At 37.2% G+C, this 22998-nt stretch overlaps 3 protein-coding genes across 3 annotated transcripts; all 3 read left to right on the top strand.

The window, feature by feature from the left end:
* The first annotated feature begins 272 nt into the window (after positions 1-272).
* Positions 273-2140, top strand: LOC143600639 (xyloglucan galactosyltransferase XLT2-like). Its single transcript, XM_077078265.1, has one exon. It carries the CDS (start codon positions 413-415, stop codon positions 1832-1834), a length of 1422 nt encoding a protein of 473 aa, XP_076934380.1. The 5' UTR covers positions 273-412; the 3' UTR covers positions 1835-2140.
* A 6279-nt stretch (positions 2141-8419) lies between these two features.
* On the top strand, positions 8420-13667 carry LOC143600638 (DEAD-box ATP-dependent RNA helicase 7-like). The gene is made up of 13 exons (XM_077078264.1): positions 8420-8692; positions 9698-10069; positions 10158-10304; positions 10381-10492; positions 10584-10654; positions 10731-10885; positions 10968-11079; positions 11192-11354; positions 11440-11608; positions 11695-11791; positions 12265-12359; positions 12451-12584; positions 13193-13667. Exons 1-13 carry the CDS (start codon positions 8453-8455, stop codon positions 13429-13431), a joined length of 2106 nt encoding a protein of 701 aa, XP_076934379.1. The 5' UTR covers positions 8420-8452; the 3' UTR covers positions 13432-13667.
* A 2241-nt stretch (positions 13668-15908) lies between these two features.
* On the top strand, positions 15909-21380 carry LOC143600637 (cytochrome P450 704C1-like). Its single transcript, XM_077078263.1, has 6 exons — positions 15909-16234; positions 17567-17782; positions 18358-18642; positions 19478-19813; positions 20399-20599; positions 21127-21380. Exons 1-6 carry the CDS (start codon positions 15938-15940, stop codon positions 21307-21309), a joined length of 1518 nt encoding a protein of 505 aa, XP_076934378.1. The 5' UTR covers positions 15909-15937; the 3' UTR covers positions 21310-21380.
* Positions 21381-22998: the final 1618 nt, after the last annotated feature.

The raw sequence follows: 22998 nt of genomic DNA, 5'->3' as shown, positions 1-22998 counted from the left end.
CAGCCAGATAGATCGTCGATCTGATTCGGGTTAATTAATAATGGGTTTAGATTTATAACTTTTTATTGCAGTTTTAAACTAAAAAATATTAAATTACTTACCCTTTATTTTTATTATTATTATTATTATTATTATCTAAGAAATTGCACCAAAGGTAAAATGATGTTTTATGATGAGTTTAGCCGACTCTAGTACTTGGAGGTTGATAAGTTGATTACGTAATTATATAAAGACCACTAGTGTTATGGTCATATGGATTTATTAGCCTAACACCCTATATTTTCTCAACAAATAATTCCATCTTGCCAATTCCACCACCCTAGAATCATCCGACGCGTGTAATCAATAACCCCCACCTTTTTCTCCGGCCACACTCCGCCGGAAACCACCATAATCCACCACAACAATTCTCATGCTTCAACCGGAATTAGATCGGAAAAACTCCTTCACCTCCCTTAAACCCCATCTCCCTCGCACATGGCTCATCTTCTTAATATTATTCCTCCAGCTCCTCCTCCTTTTATCCACTCGCAACTTCCACACTTCCACCGTCATTCAACCACCCGTTGTCGCCACCGTACACGGTGGCGACAACAACAACGGCAAAAACAAGGACAACAACAACAACAAATGTCCATACGGTAAGATATATGTTTACACCATGCCACCTTTTTTTAACAAAGAGTTGTTAGAAAATTGTGACGAGTTAAACCCATGGGGTTCTCGTTGCAATACTTATTTAAATAACGGCCTTGGCCCCACCGCTACATGGCTAGCTGGGATAATTCCAGCTAGCCTTGTAGACGCGTGGTTTTGGACGGATCAGTTCGCATCCGAGATTATGTATCATAATCGGATGTTGAACTATCCGTGTAGAACGCTGGACGCAGAATCCGCGACAGCGTTCTACATCCCGTTCTATGCAGGACTTGCCGTCGGAAAATATTTGTGGACGGAAAAGTACACGGCAGAGGACCGGGACCGGCACTGCCGGATGATGGTTAAGTGGGTTCATGAGCAACCGTACTGGAAAAAATCGGACGGTTGGGATCATTTTATCACGATGGGGCGAATTACGTGGGATTTTCGTCGGTCGAAGGACGACGGGTGGGGTTCCCGATGCATATATTTACCTAGTATGAGAAACATAACGCGTCTTTTAATAGAGCGAAACTCATGGGACTATTTTGATGTTGGGGTTCCCTATCCTACCGGATTTCACCCCACCTCACCCTCAGATATTGTCACGTGGCAGGATTTTGTTCGTACACGTAGTCGCACCACGCTCTTTTGTTTTGCGGGTGCGACACGTGGACTTATCAAGAATGATTTCCGTGGGCTCTTGTTGAACCAATGTTACAACTCGTCGGGTTCATGTCGAGTTGTGGATTGTGGGGGGTCAAGATGCTCGAACGGAACCTCGTTGATACTTGAGTCGTTCCTCGGGTCGGATTTTTGTCTTCAGCCGCGTGGGGATAGTTTCACGCGGCGGTCGATATTCGACTGCTTGATTGCGGGTTCGATTCCGGTTTTCTTCTGGAATCGAACTGCTTACACGCAGTACGAATGGTTCTTGCCGACCCAACCTGAAAGCTATTCGGTTTTTATCGACAAAAAAGATATTATAAATGGGAAATCAATAAAAGGAGTTCTTGAAAATTTTAATAAAGATGAAGTTACAAAGATGAGAGAAATGGTTATAGAATATATTCCAAGAATTGTGTATGCAAAACCACTTGAAGGTCTTGAAGGCATGAAAGATGCATTTGATGTGGCTATGGAGGGTGTTTTGAATAGAATCAAGGAACAAGAACAAGAGGGGTTCAAATGGTAATTAAATTGGGACAATTTCATATGAGCATTTTATATATTTTTTAATTTTATGATGATTAATGTGAAGCTTGATGATCATGATCATTGGTGATGGTAGAAATTAGTTTTATAGATATACAACATATGACATATGAGTGGAGTGATGATGGTGAAGATATGTACAATATATAGATGATTTGCTACAAAGTAGATAACAATAATAGTGATGAACATTGTTGTATATTTATTATTTTCATTATTCTTGTGTGTGTTGTTAGTTCTAGCTTGTTTAATTTACATTTTGACAGTGTTTATGGGTATAGTTTTATAGCCTTTCATAAATGTGATTCAATGCAAATAAATAGTTGAGAAACATGTCACTAGTAAACATGTGATTGTTACTTTACTCGTGTTAAATCTACTCTCGTCTTAAAATGAATTGTTGAGATTATTTCGTTTTGATCTTTTGCGCATCTTTCCCGATCTAGCTTTTCTTTTTAAATTGTTAGGGTTATAGAGATTGAAGCCATGGTTTTGTTTTAAACGTTGTATATGTTTCAATATAACTTAAGTGTCCATTGTCCACCTTTCTTTTTAACTACTTTTAATACGTAATGACACAATAGCTTTAGTAAAAACAATCCTACTAACTAAAACAAATGACAAAGTTGAAATTTTATATCTCCCAATTCAATTTTCATATATATTTTACTGCTTATTACGATTAATCATTAGTCCATACCCCACATTCCGACTAGCATATGATGATTTCTATGTATAAATATAATACTTTTTTTTGTTTTTGAGGTGTTACCTGTAAATATGATGAAAGAGTGGAAATCAGTGCATTATTGGTCATCAACTAGGCCCATGTTACGTTTTGAAAACCCTGTTAAACTCCCGGACTTTATGACACCTACTTTTTCAAGACCCGCCCAAGTTACTAAAAGTAAAAATAAAAAATTGAATATCATGATTCGTATTGAGGTTTACATGGCTTTATGTTGTTTTCTTCTATGATGGTTTAAATTTTTTTACTTTACGAGGGGATACAATAAGCAAACAAAATATGACATATCAATTGTCAAATGATCGTTGTTGTTTGCTTTGTGCATGATAGACCGGTACACTAGCTGGTCTGAATCTTTTAGGGAACGACCTCAATGCTTTGCGAAGTGTATGCATATAGATGGTTTTACACATTGAACCCATCACTGATCAAAAGCGGTTGTTGCTCTCCTGATGAATCTATGACAAACAAAATTAGTGACATTTACTATATACAACACAAAATGGCAAGCTCTCGAGCAACCGAGGGCGCCACATACAACCTCAAAAGACGACATATGACAAGTGGAATGAGAACGGTTCTATACTCAAACAATTTGGAACCATTTGCGAACCCACATAGGAGCCCATGTGAAGAGGTAGGTCCCAGCAGAGCCCAGTTGGACACGCAAGACTCACCTTGAACAGGGACGTCTGCGCAACGACCAACTGCTTCCGCAGGACCCACCATGCTCAGAGAAAACCTTACGCGCAGTACGCCAGCTGTACCCGCAGGGAAGGTGTGACAACTGCCCATCCGACCCGACCCAGGTACCCGTTTTCGAACCCGATTCTTTTTATGATTTTAAATTTGATTATTAATCTCTGTAAATTTAACATTTAATAAATCATATTATATATATATATTTTTATATTACTTACTAATAATAATAATTCATTTCCGCCTTCCCGCCTCCTTTTTCTCTCTTGTCGCCGTTCCGCTCCTTTCTCTCTTGTCGCCGTCCTGCTCCTTTCTCTCTTGTCGCCATCCCGCCCCTCTGCTTAACCCTTAAGCCTTGAAACCCCTTTTTCTCTTAACTCTTTGCTTGTCATTTGGTTCTTCCCGCCTAAGGATGTCTGCGCAGCTCCACGCGCCAGACTCCTTACAAGGAAGCCTGCGCGAAGACCAACTGTTCCTGCGATACGCGAGGCGAACTGTTCCAGCAGCGCGCTAAGAATGGTAGTTCTTCCCGCAGCACGCGAAGGATTATAGTTCTTCCCGCGGCGCGCTAAGGATATTAGTTCTTCCCGCGACGCGCTAAGGATTGTAGTTCTTCCCGCGACGCGCTAAGGATTGTTCTCTGTCTGCCTTCGCCCTCGCGCGCGCTCGAGTCTTCTCGCGCTAGACCTTAAGTCTTTTCTTCAGTTTAGGTCAGCCTGTATGCTTTTGAAATATCTTATCTTTTGTGTGAGCACTGAAGGTCAGTTCCGACATCTGTCCGAAAAGCCACTTTCGGCGCAGCATGCGCACCAATCCTATTGGTTGACAGAAAAAGTGACTGACATAATCTTTTGAAATCTTCTTTTGCATGCCTTGAACAGTGCTTTATCTGACTCCTCCCATGCTTTGTCCTGTGTCCTGTCAGCTTTTCCCCATCCCCTGCAGCTGCCACCATATCTTTTAATATCTTTTGCTTTTGTTTTCTTATGCTTTTTTAATATCTTTTGCTTGATTTGATAAGATCTTTTCCCCTTTTCAAGGGATTGTGTTCCCTTGGGTTTTCCTATAAATTAAAGCTATTTTCTTAACACTACACACACTACACTACAACACTCCCCAAATCTCTCTCCCTTTGCTCTCTGCCCTAGTTCCTCAGCCGCCACCACTCTCTTTGCCTCCGTCTTCTCTTCTGTTCTGCCCTGATCTCGGTAATTATAAATATATATATTTTGTTTTAATTTATTTAACTAACAAATCGATACTTACTGCATATATTCAAGACATAAAAACCAATCGTTAAACCAATAAACTTTTATTTATAGGTTAACTTGTGCTTGTTTAAAAGTTGATTCTTGCATTATCTTTCATCGCACCGTTTACAGGTGAGTAATCTCGTACTTAATCCCCTTTTATTTTTAACGTTTTGGGATGTTCATGTGTTCGTACAACTTGAGTCTTAAACTTGTTTATGAAATTTATGTGCGCAAAACCCCATGTGTTATGGAGGTTTACTTGGCTGTTTATTTGTATGTGTGAATCATTAACCGCTTTGTTCGGCCTATTCCGAAGTTTTCATGGATCCATTAGATGAACACGGGAGACCTATCGTTTACGGTTTTCTTGTTTTGTTTACACATGCACGTATTATTGTTTTTGTGCTCAATTGGGAGCACGGATTGAACTATGAGCTATGATCTATTTAGGCTTGATCACAATCTGATTACACCCTATGTTAAACCACAGTTAAGCACATGTTGCGCGCAGTGTTTGTTATTATCTATTTATATCTATTAAACTTGATTTCTCACCGACACGCAAGTGTTGACGTTTTATTTTAACACATGTTCAGGTTTGCTGTAGCTGCTTTTGGGAATCTCAAGGACACGTAGGATGTTTTCTTTTTGGACCTAGATTAAAATGTAACAAGACAAATTATGTTATTTGAATATTTTGAGTTATGATATGATTTATGTTACTTTACGATTTGTGTTCTGCGCGTGCGCAATGAAAATGTATTTATTAAATATTGACACCCAAATAGTGTCACGAGTAATGAAACAATACGTGGCGCCCCGATGTATAATCCGCCATCGGTCGGGGTGTTATAGAAGGCCTCCCAATGGTGAAGTACCCCGCTTGTTCCCGCAGTTGCGGATACAAGCCATCAGGGAAGGCTACCCGCACTGACAGCAAGGCTACACGCACAAGGCACTAACTCTTGCTACTTCAGTAGTCACATGAAGGAATGAGCAAGCCGGGAATACTCCCGCCTAAATGAGCCAGTCCGTATGCTTCTGGAAGATCTTTTGTACTATACCTACCAAGGTATGGGCAAAACAGACGATCTGACCAGAACAGCCCATGAACCAATCACAGGGTGACAGCTCACCGACAACAGCACGAGGAGGAGCACCCTCTAGTACTGTTTGTCACTATTAGCCGCTGCCTACTCACCAACTCTTACTATGGGACGTGCACAGCCTACAGTTGGTGGAACAGTGCATAGCCGGCAGTAAAGGAACAGTGTACAGCCGACCTTGTTACTGTCGGCCGTAGTCTATCCAGAAATATTATTCAGCCAGCTGTACCTTCTAGGAAACCTACCTTCGGCTATAAATACTCCAACACCTTGGAATGGTAACGACATCATCTGATATCTCATCTTATCTTATCTAGCAATCTCTTAATATATACTTATATTCAGAGCAATCTAGTCTGATTCTCACGCCGGAGGGTGGTCACAAGGAGGAACCCCCCCTTCTTAGTGACGAGCTTACGGTGTCTGTTTTGCAGGTCACCTGAAGAACAACCTTCTCTGCTGGACCTCATCCTCGTGGGGAACATTACTTAACCCCCAGATTATCCGTAATCTGCCCTGGGTCACTTAGTGTTTCTTCACCATGGGTGCACGAAAGGCCACTGATTTTTGAAATTTTCATAGAAACGATATAGAAAAAATGTTAGTGAGCTCATAAGAATCTTATAGATAAACCCATTATAACAAGTTCTTAGATGGTATAGTGGTGAAACCCATGTTCATTCATCACTTTGTGGTGAAAGGTTCCTATCCCTAGTTCAATTCCATTTAGGCTTCTTTACTTTTCTTTTTTTCATATAACGTTTTTTATATTAAATTATTAATTTGTTTGCTGGATTAATATGCCATACACTTATCACAACATATCTTAAGTGATGGTTAAAACTATGGTGATGGGAGAAGGCTAAATTATGTGGGCTCTATACTAGGTGCTAATAGCAAGTGATGATCTTTGCGAGCCACAAGTATGAGATTGTGAGCTCCGCTCTAGTTTGGAAAGGGTAACGGGCCTCCGTGATCAGGTTCAAAAACTTGGCGTGTTAGTGCCGCTTAAAACATACAACACACTTACTATAGTAAGATCCTACAACCTTGTTCCTTTAGTCAAAAGTTTGAAGTTGGCTTTCAACGTCGTTCAAGTCTTATACAGTTATACCTGTATTGAACCGATCCAACACAAAGTTTCGTCGTTGCACGATGAATTATCATACGTCCCTTTTAAATAAAGTAAACTTTTTCTTTTGCTACGTGAATGTGAGGCACTTGCAAGAGGGTGTGTATGATTGTGGGAGAAAAGTGACATGACAAATGTTTAATTATCGTTGTTGCTTGTTTTGTGCTTTAACACTCGTGTTTACTAACTAGTCTGGATCTCAATAGAGGACAACCTTTGTGAGTTGTAAAATTTGCGTGCCTAGGTGTGTTTACCCATTGAACCGCACCAATGATTGAAAGTTGTTGCTCTTTTTCACGTTGCACCACTTTAAGATTTTTCTCAAAAAATTTATATAAATAATAAATTAAAAACATATATTAAGTAACGAGCCACGTTTTCTTGAATGTCCAACCGTTAGATACCAAATTTGTTGAGTGCCTACGTTTGTATTGGTACCATACAAACCACTTAAACTAGAGGCACCTGCTTTCGCGATAAATACTATATGTATCATATTTATAACTTTCAATCAAAACTCTTTCAGTTTGTTGAGGTACTTTTTGTTTTTTTATTAGGGGTATAAAAATCTCATAATCAAACAAATCGAATAAATTGTTAATCGAACCATTGAACACCCCTACCTAGATGTTTACACACTGAATGAATCACAGGTCGAAAGTTGTTGTCGCTCTCTTTCACGTTGTACTTGTTTAAGGTTTTCTCAAATTAAATAAAATCGATAAAAAAAAACCCTATGTAAACTCACAAGCTCGACTCCGAGCTTGTAAAAACTACTCACTAACCGAGCTTCATACTTAGATAAAAACCTAAAAAAAGCGGACCTCAAGCTCCCGTAAGTCAAAACAAGCAAAACTTAAGCCTAATGAGCGTAATGCCACGTACCAAATATTTGAAGATCAAGATGCTTGAATTGTGTTGAAACGCTTGGGTTTGTTGGCTCGTCCCGGACTTCATCGGGCACGACATCAGCGGGAAAGAAGGCGTACATGTCTAGTCATGCTTGCACGACGGACGCATCGCTGGTTGCGAGCTTTCGCCGCTCGCCTGGTGAGTCCAAGGCAAGACGAAACCAGCAAACCCTGATTATGAACGGACAGATTGGCTGACCTTAGTTAGGGCGCTACACGGAATCTGAGAGATAACTCCGTGACCAGTGGCGAAGGTTGCTTAGGGCTCGGGGTGGCCCCCGACCCCCCTGTTTTTTTACGCAATAGTGTAAATTTACCCGTTTTCATCCGAAAATTTATATACGTAGTGCAAATTTAGTCGTTTGCGGCTGAAATTTTTATATGCAGTGTTAATTTAGCCGGTTTTGGCCAAAATTTGAACTGATCACCTTCGTTTGTGAAATTTTGTATACATTTTAAGTCCGCCCCCTGTGTCTTAGTTCAAGCTTCGCCACCGTCCGTGACATTAAGCACAACTCTCAACTCGTTTAAACCTATGGTATCTAATAATAAAAATATTGTTTGAATAAAATTAAAATATGTCTATTGTCATGTCCTAAATTCCTAATGTTTATTTTTGTTTCACAGGTGTAGGTTAAATCCAACGGCCCACAACACCCGTAATCCAACGGCTGAAACCTCATTCAAACAACTTCCATTATAAATATCTCAAACCCTAACCAACTATTATTATTATTATTATTGACGCTATGCCTTCACTAGCCGAAATATCAGAAACCGTTGTAGCTGCTGAGAAGATTAAGAAGATGAAGAACAACGCCGAAACCGAAACCGCCGTAGTCGAATCGAAGAAAGAGAAGAAGAGTAAGAAGAGTAAAATCGAATCGGATTCAGAGAAACCTGAGAAGAAGACTAAGAGGAAGCGTAAGGCTTCGTCGGATGAAGATAATAGCGATAGCTCTGAGTTAGTTGAACCTGTTAATCCCAAGGTATGTTTATATTATTATTATTATTATTATTATTATTATTAACGTTAACTGTTATGATATTGCTATAGCTTAATTTGTGCATATTTATTTCGGTGATGTAGGTATGTAAATATATTATTATGTGTAGTATTACGTTATTGTTATAGCATAGCTTCGACGTTAATTTGTGTATGCTGTTGCTCAGCTGAGTTAGTTTTGTATATATTATGCGTACTGTTATGATATTGTTATAGCTTTGAGCTTAATTTGTGTATGCCGTTGCTCAGGTGAGTTAGGTTTGGTATATATTATGCATGCTGTTACAGTATTGCTTAAGTTTCGAGCTTAATTTGTGCATTATTCTGTATGCCGTTGCTCTAGTGAGGTAGGTACGTATATTATTCATAGTGTTATGATAGCTCTATAGTTTCTAGCTTACTTTGAAGATATTTGTGTGTTTCTGGTATACTGTTAAGTGTTAAATCCGTTGCATGTTAATTGATTACCTAGGTTGAAGCTTATTTTCCGAATTTTATTGTATGTTGATTGATGGATTATTTAGATAGGTATGTAAATATACTATGTGTCAATAGTTTCAAGCTTAATTTGCATATATCTGTGTGTTTTGGTACTCTGTTAGTGTTGAAGTTATTTATCTCTATAGATTTAGGTTTAGTTTGTCTGAATTTGTGTACGTCGATGGTCTTAAGTCTATTGTATGTCGAATGATTGATTACCTAGGCATGTAGATATTTTTTGTTTAGTGTTGAGATATCTTTATAGTTTAAGCTTATTTTGTTTGTGCCGATAGTTTTAAATCTATTGCACGTCGAATGATTGATTAATGATTACTTTTTTGAAAAATATTAATCTTTAGGTGTGTAGAAGTTTTTTTGCAAAATGTTATGTTATTGATATAGCTTGAAGTTAAATTTTAAGCAAGAGTGTGTGTGACATTAGTGTTATGTTTATTGTGTGTTTATTGATTGATTACTTTCTGAAAATCATTGTTTGGAAATTATGAAGATTGAGGAGTCTGAGAAGAAAAGTAAGAAGAAAAAGATGAAGATGGCTGAGGTGGATGAAATGGAGACCGAGGTTAAAGAAGAAAACCCTAATGCGGTTTCAAACTTTAGGATTTCAGAGCCATTGAAGAATGCTTTGAAGGCTAAGGGGATTGAGGCTTTATTTCCTATTCAAGCTCGGACTTTTGATTCGATCATTGATGGTCTGGATTTGATTGGGAAAGCTAAAACCGGACAGGGCAAAACACTGGCTTTTATTTTGCCTATTCTGGAGTCTCTAACCAATGGAATTGAGAAGGTGTCACGAAAGACTGGATATGGAAGGTCACCTACAATTCTTGTGCTTTTACCGACCAGAGAGTTAGCAAAGCAGGTAATTTTTTTAGGTTCATATGTTTATAGTGGTTTATCCTGTTGTATATTTGCAAGATGGTTAATTACATCCGTTGTTTTTCTTGTAGGTTTATGCAGATTTTAAGTACTATGGTGAGGCTTTGGGGTTGGCTGCATGTTGTTTGTATGGTGGAGGTGGAGCTTCCATTGGACCTCAAACTGTGCAGTTAAAAAGAGGTGTTGATATTGTTGTTGGAGCAGTTGGTCGCGTTAAGGTACAAATCGCTCTTTACAACTTGTAATGTGTATTCATATTAGTAATTCGTGATGTAACTTTAAATTATTGTCCAGGATCACATTGAGCGAGGGAATCTTGACTTGTGCTCGTTGAAGTTTCGTATCCTTGATGAAGCTGATGAAATGTTGAGGCAAGGTTTCGTCGAAGATGTTGAATATATTCTAGGTGTGTATTATTGTCGGCTATATTTGACTTTTTTTTGTTATTTATTTTTGGATTTTAACTGCCTTTGTTTTTTTTCCTATCTAATTTGAAGGCAAGGTGAACGATGCTACTAAAGTTCAAACTGTTCTGTTTAGTGCAACTCTACCGTCTTGGGTGAATCATGTATGTTATTACTAATTCTTTTACGAAACATGCCAATTTAGCATACAAAGGTTGCTAAATGTTACTGTTTTCTCAGATTGCATCAAAGTTTTTAAAACCAGAGAAGAAGATTGTGGATCTTGTTGGTGTTCAAGTAATGAAAGCTAGTGAAAGCGTGAGGCACATTATCATGCCTTGCTCTTGGTCTGCTCGGTCTCAAGTCATTCCTGATATTATCCGCCATCATAGCGGGTGAGTTAACTGTACAATTATTATAGTTTTATTGCTTTGACAAATTTATATTTTTCTTATTTCATATTGTTTTTATTTTCAGTGGAGGCCGTACCATTATTTTCACCGAGACCAAAGATTATTGCTCTGAACTTTCTGGACTGTTGGCTGGAGCACGTCCTTTGCATGGTGATATTCAGCAGTCTGTGCGTGAGGTGTGTTATAGCATATCATTTTTATTGGAGAACTTTATGTAGCGCTTTTTAGAATATTAATATTGACAGTTTGACATATATATATATAAAATGTGTTATTATTTTGAAATAGGCAACACTTACTCAATTCCGGACCGGCAAGTTTATGACTTTAGTTGCTACAAACGTTGCAGCACGAGGACTTGACATTAATGATGTCCAATTGATCATTCAGTGTGAACCGCCACGTGATGTTGAAGATTATATTCACAGATCCGGAAGGACGGGAAGAGCTGGTAATTTCATATTTCTGTTCTGATTTTTTATAATAAACAATCTAAGAGTTGCTGGCAGGTTTTAATTTATTAATTGGTATTTCAGGAAAGACGGGTGTTGCCATTACTCTTTACGAGCCAAGGAAGGCGAATATTTCCAAATTAGAGAGAGAAGCGGGCGTGAAATTTGAGCATATTTCTGCTCCTCAACCGGCTGATATTGCTAAAGCTGCTGGTGGTGATGCTGCAGAAGCTATAATTCAAGTTAATAATAGGTAATTAGTTATATAGTTTATTATACTTTACATACTACTTTCTATTTTTATCTGTCTAGTGATTACATATTTTGGAATTTGTATAGTGTGATCCCGGTTTTCAAGGCAGCTGCAGAGGAGTTGTTAAATACTTCCGGCATGACACCTGTCGAACTCTTTGCAAAAGCGCTCGCCAAGTGTGTGGTAAGTTTTGTGCTGTGTTTTGTAATATATATGTTTTATGCAATGTTGTAAAACTCGCTAGGTGGCCAACCCCCTTGTAGGGAGTACTCGGGGGTACTCGGACATGATAAATATAACATAAATTAATTATTGGATATTATATATATGTTAATATAAACATAATTCACGTCAAAATAAGCATAGTTCCTATGAAAAAAAACATGATTTAAAAAATTCATGTTTTGTTGTTATTTTTAATTTTTTACTAAAAATTAGATAATAAAAAAATAAACAAATAAAAAAAATGTGGCCAAGTTGACCTTGGAGGCCGAGTAATCCCGAGTACTCCAACTTTTGACCGAGTTGGACCTTGGCGAGTAATGGTGGCCGAGTTGGGAAAAGACGGCAAGGTTGATGTCCGAGGACCTTGGAATCCGACTTTTACAACACTGGTTACATGGTTATTAAAGTATTGAATATTTGTTTTCTGTTAGGGGTATACTGAAATTAAACAGAGGTCACTTCTAACATCAATGGAGAATCACGTGACGCTTCTTCTCGAGGCTGGAAGACCTTGTTATACACCTTCGTAAGACTTCTTTTCAACGCTTGTTTATTCTATTGTCACATGTCATAACGTAAACGCTTGGATTTGTGTCTTACTGGTTATTGGTTTTCAGATTTGCGTATGGTGTTTTGAGGAGGTTTTTGCCTGAAGACAAAGTCGAGTCGATTCAAGGTCTTGCGTTGACTGCTGATCAACGAGGTGCCGTCTTCGATGTTGCTGCGGAAGATTTGGACACTTTTCTTTCTGGTACAATAATTAATTTTATAAATTATTTCAACAAAATGGTTTCCACTTCAATAAATGCATCAACATTGTCACTATATATAAAACAAACAAACAACCATTTGATTATTAATTCTTTTTCATTCAAAATAACAGTTTACTATGCATATTTTTGAAAAATTTAATTATTATTTGGAAAAATCTCCAAAAGGGTCATTTTGACTTGTAAAATTAATAAGCTAACTTTTGACCTTTTTATTCTCCAAAAAGTAACATTTGACTTCTTTCATTAAAAACTTGTTACATTGACCAGAAATTAACACTTTGGAGCATATTTGGGATTGTGTATGAAAACAACTTATTGACTTATTGGTTTTTTTAAAAAATCATTTTGAAAAGGCATGATTTAAGGCTTTTAAAAAATTGTTTTTTTCACTCTTTTAAAAAGCTAAAATAAAATGGTTATTTGTGATTGCCAAACACTTTGTAACTTACTGGCTTTTTTGAAAAAAAGCCAACATAAGTTAATAAGCAGTTTATAGTGAAGAAGTTAGCGTCCCTAAATGAATCTCCCACTGCTTATTGCATTTGTTTTATGAAGTTTTTTTTAATTAAAAAAGTGATGTATGCAGGTCAGGAGAATGCTGCAGGTGTAAGTTTGGAGGTGGTTAAAGAACTGCCACAATTGCAAGAAAAAGAGCAGTCGAGGGGAAGATTTGGCGGGTTTTCAGTCGGACGTGGCGGCGGCGGTGGCAGGTTCTCACGTGGTGGATTCTCTCGAGGTGGACGTGGTGGTGATCGCAGAAACGATAGATTTTCTGGTGGACGTGGCGGCGGTGGTGGTGGACGTGGTGGTTATAAGAAATGGTAATGAGCTTTGGATCCGAATCGAATAAGCAGTTTTGATCGAATGATGAAGAATACATAGCCTTCGTGACTTTTAATAGTTACATAGTATCTTATTTTTGTTATGAGTGGTTTAATTAATTTTGTTTGTTTTCATTTTTATGTTGTTTTTCCTATTTATTTTGTCCACTTTTAAGTTAAATGTAACGGAGATGTTAACATTTTTATGAACTGAAACTTAAAAATGGAACAATTATTTGTCTTATGATGTGTTATAACCTGGATTTTTAGATAATTTTGTTAGCACTCTTACATTATAGTTATAATACTATTTACTATTTAACATTAAACTTACCTTATACACGTTACTGTTGTCACACACATGTTAGATCTATGAATAAGCCACAACACAAAACACATCTTAAAACGAAACCTCCTTACATTCTCTCCAGCAGTTAGACGTGCACAAAAAAACCTGTTCCGGAACCTAACTGGTGGAACCGGAACCGGTTCCGGTTCCTACCCGGTTGGCCCAATACCCGGTTTGGGTATTTTTTACCCGAAAATCGTACCCGGTTCTCCTATTTGTATGTCCCTATCGGTTCCAACCCGGTTCTTAATTGTAACCGGTTCGGTTCCTACCGGAAAAAAACCGGTTCCGGCGGGTTTTTTTTGAAAAGTCAAACACAGGTCAGACTAGCCGTTGGAACCGGTTCCAACGGTAATATAGCCGTTGGAACTGGTTTTTGAGACACCAAAAAGCCGTTGTAACCGGTTTCAACGGTAATATAGCCGTTGGAACCGGTTTTTGAGAGAGAATAGAGCCGTTGTAACCGGTTCCAACGGTAATATAGCCGTTGGAACCGGTTTTTGATGCCCGAAACCTATATATAACTTGTTTTCCACCACTTGTTTCACCACCAAACTCAAAAACAAACTAAAATACTACTCCTTTAGCAAACCCGTTTCGTTACCCGACCATCCAACTAAATATTATTATGGCACCCATCAAAAAAACTAACAAGAAGGCTAAGAAGAGTGTTTTTGTTGCCCCCGTTCCTGCTGCGGAGGACCCAATGGTTGTTACGGTAGTCAACCATAACATATGGAAGAATTGGGATTTGATTGTGGATGACGAAGGTTATCAAAAGGCTCGTTGCAAACTATGACGAAAGTACTCATGATTAATTTTTTGTTACTTTTTTAATAACGACGAACATTTTATTTATTTAAACAATAACTATTACAAACATTATTAAAACATAAACGATACTAAACATAACAACTAAAACTTAAAAAACAAAGTCCGTCGTTTTAATTCGGGAATACTTATTTTTGGGTTGTAGAGCCGGACGATTCTCCCACTTTCGCATTTTTAGCATCCAAACTTCTTTTCTCTCGACAATACTTATTCGTATGTTTTCGTAATGTCGAGTTGGACCCTGCTTTAAGAAACTTCGAGCAATATTTGCAACGTGCCATCTCATGTGAGTCGGTCATTAGACACAAATCGTAATGAACCCAAACATCGGGGCATCTTGTTGTTTCGATCACCATAACAACGTCGTCATTAGTTGCCATTTGTTGTCGGTTTAAGCTTAATTGTGTTTTTGAGTGTGTTTTATAGTTTTGGAAGTGGTTTAACATGTACACACTCATACATTGATATTTATAGGATGAAAAATGGCTAAATATAGTAATAAAACCGGTTCCAACGGTCAAAAACGGCTATATAGCCGTTGGAACCGGTTTCTAACGGCTATATTGTTTGAATTTCAAAAAAAAAACCGGTGGAACCGGTTTTTACGTAATAACCGGTCCGGTTCCAACCCTACCCGGTTCCTAAAAGTTTGCATTTCTGGGTATCGGTTCGGGTCGGGAACCGAACCGGTTCTTGACTGGAACCGGTGTCATTTTCTACCCGGTTTGAAAAAAACCGGTTCCGAACCGGTTCGAGTTTTCAAGGTGAACCCGATTTGTGCACGTCTACCAGCAGTAGATTGTTTTATTTGTAAATGAAGTACTCATGCATTTTACCTGAATTCACGGATGATATATTAAAAATTAATATCCGATTTTAAAATAAAAGTATTATTTATATCTAAAAAACAATTTTATAGTAAAAAACACTAAGCGGGTCATGAGTCTCACAAACCAACTTTTAAATTAAATTATAACATATAAGTTATTTGTGAAATCATTTAATCATCAAATCATAGGTATGTTATTAACGTCTTTACAATAAATAAAATAAAAATTCATAAATATATTAAATATTAAAAACAAATAATATAAAACAATATAAGTAATATAATATGATATAAAAATGAGTAACACATATGACATATTATGCAAATATTCAACCTACTATTGTTGTACATCGTTATCGGTGATGCATTGACTTCATGGTTGTCATAATCCAAATCAACCTCTACGACACTCCTAAACAAAATAAATTTATCATATTGCCCCTGCATCATATTATTATTGATACTATGTATTCTTCTTCTTCTTCTTTGTAACTCACAACCATGATATTTCCATTATTATTATTATTTGTGGCCTCACCTTTTATTATACTCTTGGCTTTACTGTTTGTACCTTACTTGACAGAACTAATATTATCCGACCACCACCACCGACCACCGGTGGTGGGACCAATAACCAACCAACTGATACACTTCCAGAAGCTTTACGACTACATGACGTCACTAGCTAAACGACACAAAACGTTTCGTTTCATCACACCTTCACACAGTGAAGTGTATACTGTTGATCCGGTTAATGTTGAGTACATACTCAAGACCAATTTTGCTAATTACAACAAGGTATTTATTATTTAATATTCAATATTATTCATTCCGTGCCGGGTATGGTCAACAAAAGTCAAAACCGGGTGGGTCGGGTAGGAACCGGTTCGGTTATAGTACGGTATTTGACCGGGTCGGGTAGGTAGGGTCGGGTTTTCCGGTACGGCTCCGGGGAGAAATCTTATACCAGGTCATACCGGGTATGGTCAACAAAAGTCAAAACCGGGTCGGTTAGGAACCGGTTCCGGTTATAGTTGGGTATCGGGTTTTCCGGGGAACAGGGTATTTTGTACACCTCTAATTATATGGTTTATGGTTAGTTGACTATCATGTTGACCTAAAAATATTGGTGTTTCGGTGGGTTTGTTAGGATCAATGAAGCCTTTTGGGTTTAATTGTCGGTTTGGTTCGGGTGATGGTTTGCTTTGTTAATTATTAGGCTACCTGTGGTGGGGCTTTAAACGCCAAGTTAAAGTACCATGTAGACAGTTAGACTTTAACTAACACGCAACACACCCCTTTAACACTATGTTGTGGTTTAAAGCCGGTTACCACATTAAAGCCCCACCATTCCCTTGTTAAAAAATTTGGGCCCCGCCATTTTCTTGATAAAGCCCCGTTACTACGTCACATCACTTTTGTCGCACTTGTTGAAGCCCCATAACTAGTAGACATAAGGCCATATTTAGTTTTAGTAGCCACCAAAGTACAAATCCTGATACTTGTTTATCTATTGTATTCTTTGATAGTAGTTAAAAGGCCAGGAAACGAACTGAATGGACACGAACAAGGGCATGTGTGCGTGTCCGTTCATTTAAGTTTAACTGAATATGAACACGGGCACAAAATTATAATCGGACAAAATTTTTTCGTTCACGTTTGTTCATTAAGAACTTAGGCATGCTCGTGTTCGTGCACGTTCGTTACTAAACAAACATAAAAGAAAACAAATGAGCATAATTGACCAAACATAAACGGACACAAAAGAACATAAGTTGGCATTAATGAACACAAGCGAACAACTCTAATATATATAATTTAAACGAGCCCCTTTTATGGATAATTAAACGAACAAACATGAACACATATTTTGTTCGTTCATTTATATTTATATGGATATAACTACTTATGTATTTATTAAAATTTAAACGAACAAACATAAATGACCAAATATAAACGAACGTAAATGAACGAACATCAACGGGAGTTCATGAACATAAATGAACGAACAAAATATGTGTTCATGTTCGTTCGTTTAATTAAATGAACAAAATCTGTGTTCATGTTCGTTTTTTAAATAAACGAACATAAATATAAACTATTTGAGTGTGTTTGTTTAATTATTTACAGGGGGAGTATAACAATGGAATAATGAGGGATCTATTCGGGGAGGGAATATTTGCGGTGGATGGAGATAAATGGCGCCATCAACGGAAGCTTGCAAGCTTCGAATTCTCAACGAGGAATTTAAGAGATTATAGTTCTGCTGTGTTTAGATCCAATGGCGTTAAACTCGTGAAACGGATTTCATTATTAGCGGCTGCTGAGAACTCAATGAATTTGCAGGTGAGTTTCATCTCTAGGGGTGCAATCGAGCCGAGACCGAGCCTTGTATAGGAATATTCTTTGGCTCGTGGAGCCTTAATGAGCCTAGTGCCTTTTTATATTTTAACTCTTTTAGACTTCTATGTATTTTTTTTTTTATTTTTTCTAACCAAAAATAATATTTAAATATATAAATTAACGTATATAAAATAATTGCCAATCCTACTGAAAAATATATAAATTAACGTATATAAAATAATTGCTAACGTATATAATCTCACATTGCAAAATATATAAAATAATTGTAAACGCATCTAAATTAACTATAAGGCGAATTGGAAATAAATAATTCCAACTTTTATGTATTGCCCGATAATAATCCCAACTTTAAAAATCACTACCAGCGGTCCCAACTTTCAACTATTTTTTCTCTCAGTTGACCTCCGTTAAAAAACACTTTACGCCATTAAGTTTTTTTCCGAGTTTCAAACCGATGTTTTAGGGCTTTTGATCGGAAAAACGATACGATTTGACTGATGTAAAAGCCCGAGCTGAGTTTGATATGATTTATGTTTTTTTTTTTTGTTTTTGTTTAGGATTTTTTGATGAAATCCACTTTAGATTCGATATTCAAAGTGGGATTTGGGTTTGATCTTGACACGCTTTCCGGGTTGGACGAGGCAAGTAATCGGTTTATGAAAGCGTTTGACGAGTCGAATAGTTTAGTCTTTTGGCGATTCGTGGATCTTTTGTGGAAGCTGAAGAGATTTTTGAGCATCGGTTCGGAAGCTGATCTTAAACAAAATATCAGAATCGTCGACGAATTCGTGTACGGATTGATACGTAACAAGAGGGAGCAGATGCAAGACACAAATCTTCATGTGGGTAAACTGTTCTCTCTTAAGACGCCACTAACGTGTCATATACTCATATGAACCGTATGACAGGGGATAATTGTCATACGGGTCATATGAAGGGTTTGGGCTGAGCACAGTTCGGTTATTAGATAAAACCCAAACTGAAACCGAAGTCATCGGTTTTTTGAACATACAAACCGTTCGGTTTTGGTTTTTTGGTGATTTTTGGTTTTGGTTCGGTTATAGTCGGTTTTCTTTTCAAGTTATGTGTAGACATTGCTAAAAAAAAAATTAAAAAACGAAAATGATGATTTTAAGCTTGTAATACCGTATTAGAGTACCACGTATTTATTGGATTCAAAAAACAAAAATATGCCCGAGTTACGTGGAACCATAAGAATACAAAATTGCTAGAATATTAGCGTTTAAATTTCAACAATGTTCTTAATAAAAAAACACTAAAAGTTTAGTTCTAATCTTCATTCATCATCTAAGTTTAGTCCCAATAGTCATCATCTTCATAATCTTCGTCACCATCAATCAGTTTGGTTGTTTTTTTTTTCAAAATGGAAAACCGAATCGAAACGAAACCGAAATTCGGTTTTACAAAAAAAAGAAGTAAAAAAAAATTAACCGTCGGTTAATGCTTCGGTTCGGTTTTTTTGGTTTCGGTTCGGTTAATTCGGTTTTCTGCCCACCCCTATGAAGGGTAAATTATTTACCACGTATTATGTTTTGACTGACAAAGAAATGACTGATTTTAACGCTATCATATAACCCATATGATGTGACATGCAGTCATGCACACTATAGTACACTTTTTATTATGCTTAATTATATTTCCTTATCATGATAACAGAGAGATAAAGAGGATATACTATCAAGATTTTTACTGGAAAGTGAAAACGATCCAGAGAACATGAACGATAAGTATCTACGAGACATATCACTCAGTTTTGTGATTGCCGGAAAGGATACGTCCGCAAACACACTCACATGGTTCTTTTACATGCTTTGCAAGCATCTGTTAATTCAACAAAAGATTGCGGATGAAGTGAAAACAGAAACAGAAGCCGATGATGATACATCTATTGATGAATTCGGGCTTAAGTTAACTGAAACCGCACTTGAGAAAATGCATTATCTTCATGCAACGATATCGGAGACTCTCAGGCTATACCCTGCAGTCCCATTGGTAATTTTCGACTAGGCTAGAAAACAAACCGTTTGGCGGAAGGTTCGTTTATTTAATAAACGGACGAACATGAACAAATGTCTTGTTCTATGTTTAAGAATGTTTTTTTTACATTCGTTCATTAATTTTTGTTTATGTATGTTCGTTTAAATTCATCTATATTTGTTAGTTTACGTTTGGTTAAGTTCGTTCATTTACATTTACATTTAAATTTAAATTTAAATATAAATTTAAATTTTAAGGCCGATTATAATGCGGTTTTCTTATGGTAACTTTTTAACTCCCAACACATTGTTGTTCACATTTACCTTCAAACTATTTTTAGCTCAGTTATGTTTGTTCATCTACGTTTAGTTACTTTTGCTCTTTACGTTTCTCGTTAACGAACGAACATAAACAAACACGAAAAAAATTGCTCCGTGTTCGATCGCTTGTTCGTTTAAAGGTAAATGAACGAACATGAAGTACGTGTTCGTTCGGTTGGTTTACAAGTCTATTTTCGACTATTAGTTTGATACATCTAGTTCTTTTTATATTATTTGATTCTATAAAATTTTATATATACTTTTGTAAATTTTATGTCAGGATGGCAAGAGTGCTGTGAAAGACGACGTCCTTCCTGACGGGCTAAGGATCAAGAAAGGAGACGGTGTAGCTTACATGGCGTATCCAATGGGAAGGATGACTTATATTTGGGGAGATGATGCTGAGGAGTTCAAACCCGAAAGATGGTTCCACAATGGCGTTTTTCAACCCGAAAGTCCTTTCAAGTTCACTGCTTTTCAGGTATGATTAAATTTTAAATAGGTCAAACCGATTTCAAACAAGTCCGGTCTCTTTTTTATTATATTTAGAGTGAACTGCGGTTTTCGTCCTTGTGGTTTGTCCAAATCTGCGGTTTTAGTCCAATAGTTTTAAATTTGCATTTTCGTCCCTGTGGTTTCATTTTACTTTCAGTTAAACCCAAGTTCACTAATCTCGTTAAGTCTGGTCGTTAAACTCATCAGCGTGCCTTTCACGTGAGGGGCAGTTTTGTCCTTTTTATCCCCCCAAATACACCCTAGCCCCTCACGTGAGGGGCTTGCGAATTAGGACTAAGGTTAAAGGACAAAACTTCACCTCACGTGAAGGGCACTTTGATGGGTTTAACGACCAGACTTAACGAGGTTAATTTTTTCGGGTTTAATTGCAAGTGAAATGAAACCACAGGGACGAAAATTGCAAATTTGAAACTATTGAACTAAAACCGTAGATTGGAACAAACCACGGGGACGAAAACCGTAGTTTACTCTTATGTTTATTTGTTTGGTTAGGGTGGACCGAGGATATGCTTAGGGAAGGAGTTTGCATATAGACAGATGAAGATATTGGCTGCTTTTCTTGTACACTTCTTTAAGTTTAAACTCATGGACGAGAGTCAAGAAGCAACGTACCGAACCATGTTCACTCTTCACATGGATAAAGGACTTCAGTTGTACGCTTTTCGTCGTTATTAACGACAAAAGAATGAGTTGTCATAAGATAAACATGTTGAGTGTATACATACATTGTAATAAGTGGAGATATGTTCTATCTGTTTAGGACTTATGTCATCATTGTAGTTAACAAATAAATGCATAAAATAGAGCCGAGCTCGGCTTGTTTATTATTAATTAATTAATTAATGTACGTGTTTAATTACTTTTTATGTATTTCGAGAAAAACCTAAACGAGCCTAAGCCTACACTCGAGCTCGTGCGGTACCTTAAACGAGCTGAACCTCGGCTTGAGCTCGATTTGAAATGTAAAATTTATACCTAGAAGTCCAAAAGAGGTAATACTGAAAAATCCACAAGGCTCTTGCTCTGGCTCGATAACTAAACGGGTTTTATTTGAGGCTTGGCGCGGCTCGTTTTGAGCTTTAGAAGATGATGCTGTTACTAAGGTGCAACAAAAAAGAAAACATGACTACAACTACAAGACCAATATTCTAAGGCTCCCATGTGAAGCATGGCATTTAATTAGACCAAGCATATTACATTACCATGTGAATTCACAGGAAAACAAAATCATAAGTCTCCCATGTTATTACACAGTCTTTATATAAAAACAAGCTATCACTTCACATCCTCAATTTTTTTGTACCAAATTTTAAAATATTTATATACTAGGTTAGATACTCGTGTGTTACACTGGTTGAATAAATGACATGTCCATGTCAACGAGGTACTATGACCCATAACCGACCGCCTGTGGTCGGACCAATAACCGACTAACTCATCCACTTCCACGAGCTCTACGATTACATGACACCACTTGCTAAAAAATCATACTACTTTTCGATGCTTTGTTAATTACATACTCAAGACCATTTTTTGCTAATTACACTAAGGTGCTATCATTTCATATCATATCATATGTGTAGCGTTTACTGTTAAACACTGACATGCAACATCTTTTTGACGATATTTCGATCCTCTGTGGAAGGTAAAGAGATATTTTAATATTGGTTCGGAAGATGATCTTAAAAAGAATATCAATATCGTCGACGACTTTGTGTACGAATTGATACAAAACAAGAGGGAGGAAATGAAAAACACAAATCTTCATGTGGGTACACTATTCATCTCTCAGACATCACCACTGACATGTCATATAACACATATGATAGAAAATGCTTATACATGGTATTAAGACTGGGGGAAAATGGTCACATGGGTCATATAAGGACAAATCATACAACTGGTATAGTGTTTAGATTGACAAAGAAATGACTAGTGTATGACCCGTTTTTGCCCTATTATACGGCCCATATGATGCGACAGGTATACAAGAATAATGGAGAGACTTTGTATACCATCACCCGTTTATATTTACGCTTAATTAGGGGTATTTCACCTTTTTTTCCATCATCATAGCACAGAGTTAAAGAGGATATATTATCAAGATTTTTAACAGAAAATGAAAATGATCTGAATAATATGAACGCTAAATATCTGCAAGATATATCGTTGAGTTTTGTGATTGTCGGAAAGGATACATCTGCAAATGCTCTCTCATGGTTCTTTTACACGCTTTGCAAGCATCCATTGATTCAAAAAAAGATTATTGATGAAGTGAAAACAACCTAAGAAGCCGATGATGATATATGCATCTATGGACAAATTCAGGCTCAAGTTAACTGAAACCGCACTTGAGAAAATGCA

The sequence above is a fragment of the Bidens hawaiensis genome, unplaced genomic scaffold (genome assembly GCF_021521415.1).
Source record: "Bidens hawaiensis isolate Kalapana, Puna unplaced genomic scaffold, B.hawaiensis_p1.1 tig00054608_1, whole genome shotgun sequence".
NCBI lineage: Eukaryota > Viridiplantae > Streptophyta > Magnoliopsida > Asterales > Asteraceae > Bidens > Bidens hawaiensis.
Note: the sequence above shows the minus strand (reverse complement) of the source record. Positions and strands in the feature narration are given on the sequence as shown.

Bases quoted from the DNA above. Each gene is read 5' to 3' on its own strand.
- LOC143600637 (XM_077078263.1), top strand. From the start codon at position 15,938: ATGATATTTCCATTATTATTATTATTTGTGGCCTCACCTTTTATTATA. The intron at 18,643-19,477 runs GTGGGTAAACTG...TCATGATAACAG, and splicing joins TGCAAGACACAAATCTTCAT to AGAGATAAAGAGGATATACT. The intron at 19,814-20,398 runs GTAATTTTCGAC...ATTTTATGTCAG, and splicing joins TATACCCTGCAGTCCCATTG to GATGGCAAGAGTGCTGTGAA.
- LOC143600638 (XM_077078264.1), top strand. From the start codon at position 8,453: ATGCCTTCACTAGCCGAAATATCAGAAACCGTTGTAGCTGCTGAGAAG. The intron at 8,693-9,697 runs GTATGTTTATAT...GAAATTATGAAG, and splicing joins TTGAACCTGTTAATCCCAAG to ATTGAGGAGTCTGAGAAGAA. The intron at 11,792-12,264 runs GTAAGTTTTGTG...GTTTTCTGTTAG, and splicing joins AAGCGCTCGCCAAGTGTGTG to GGGTATACTGAAATTAAACA.
- LOC143600639 (XM_077078265.1), top strand. From the start codon at position 413: ATGCTTCAACCGGAATTAGATCGGAAAAACTCCTTCACCTCCCTTAAA.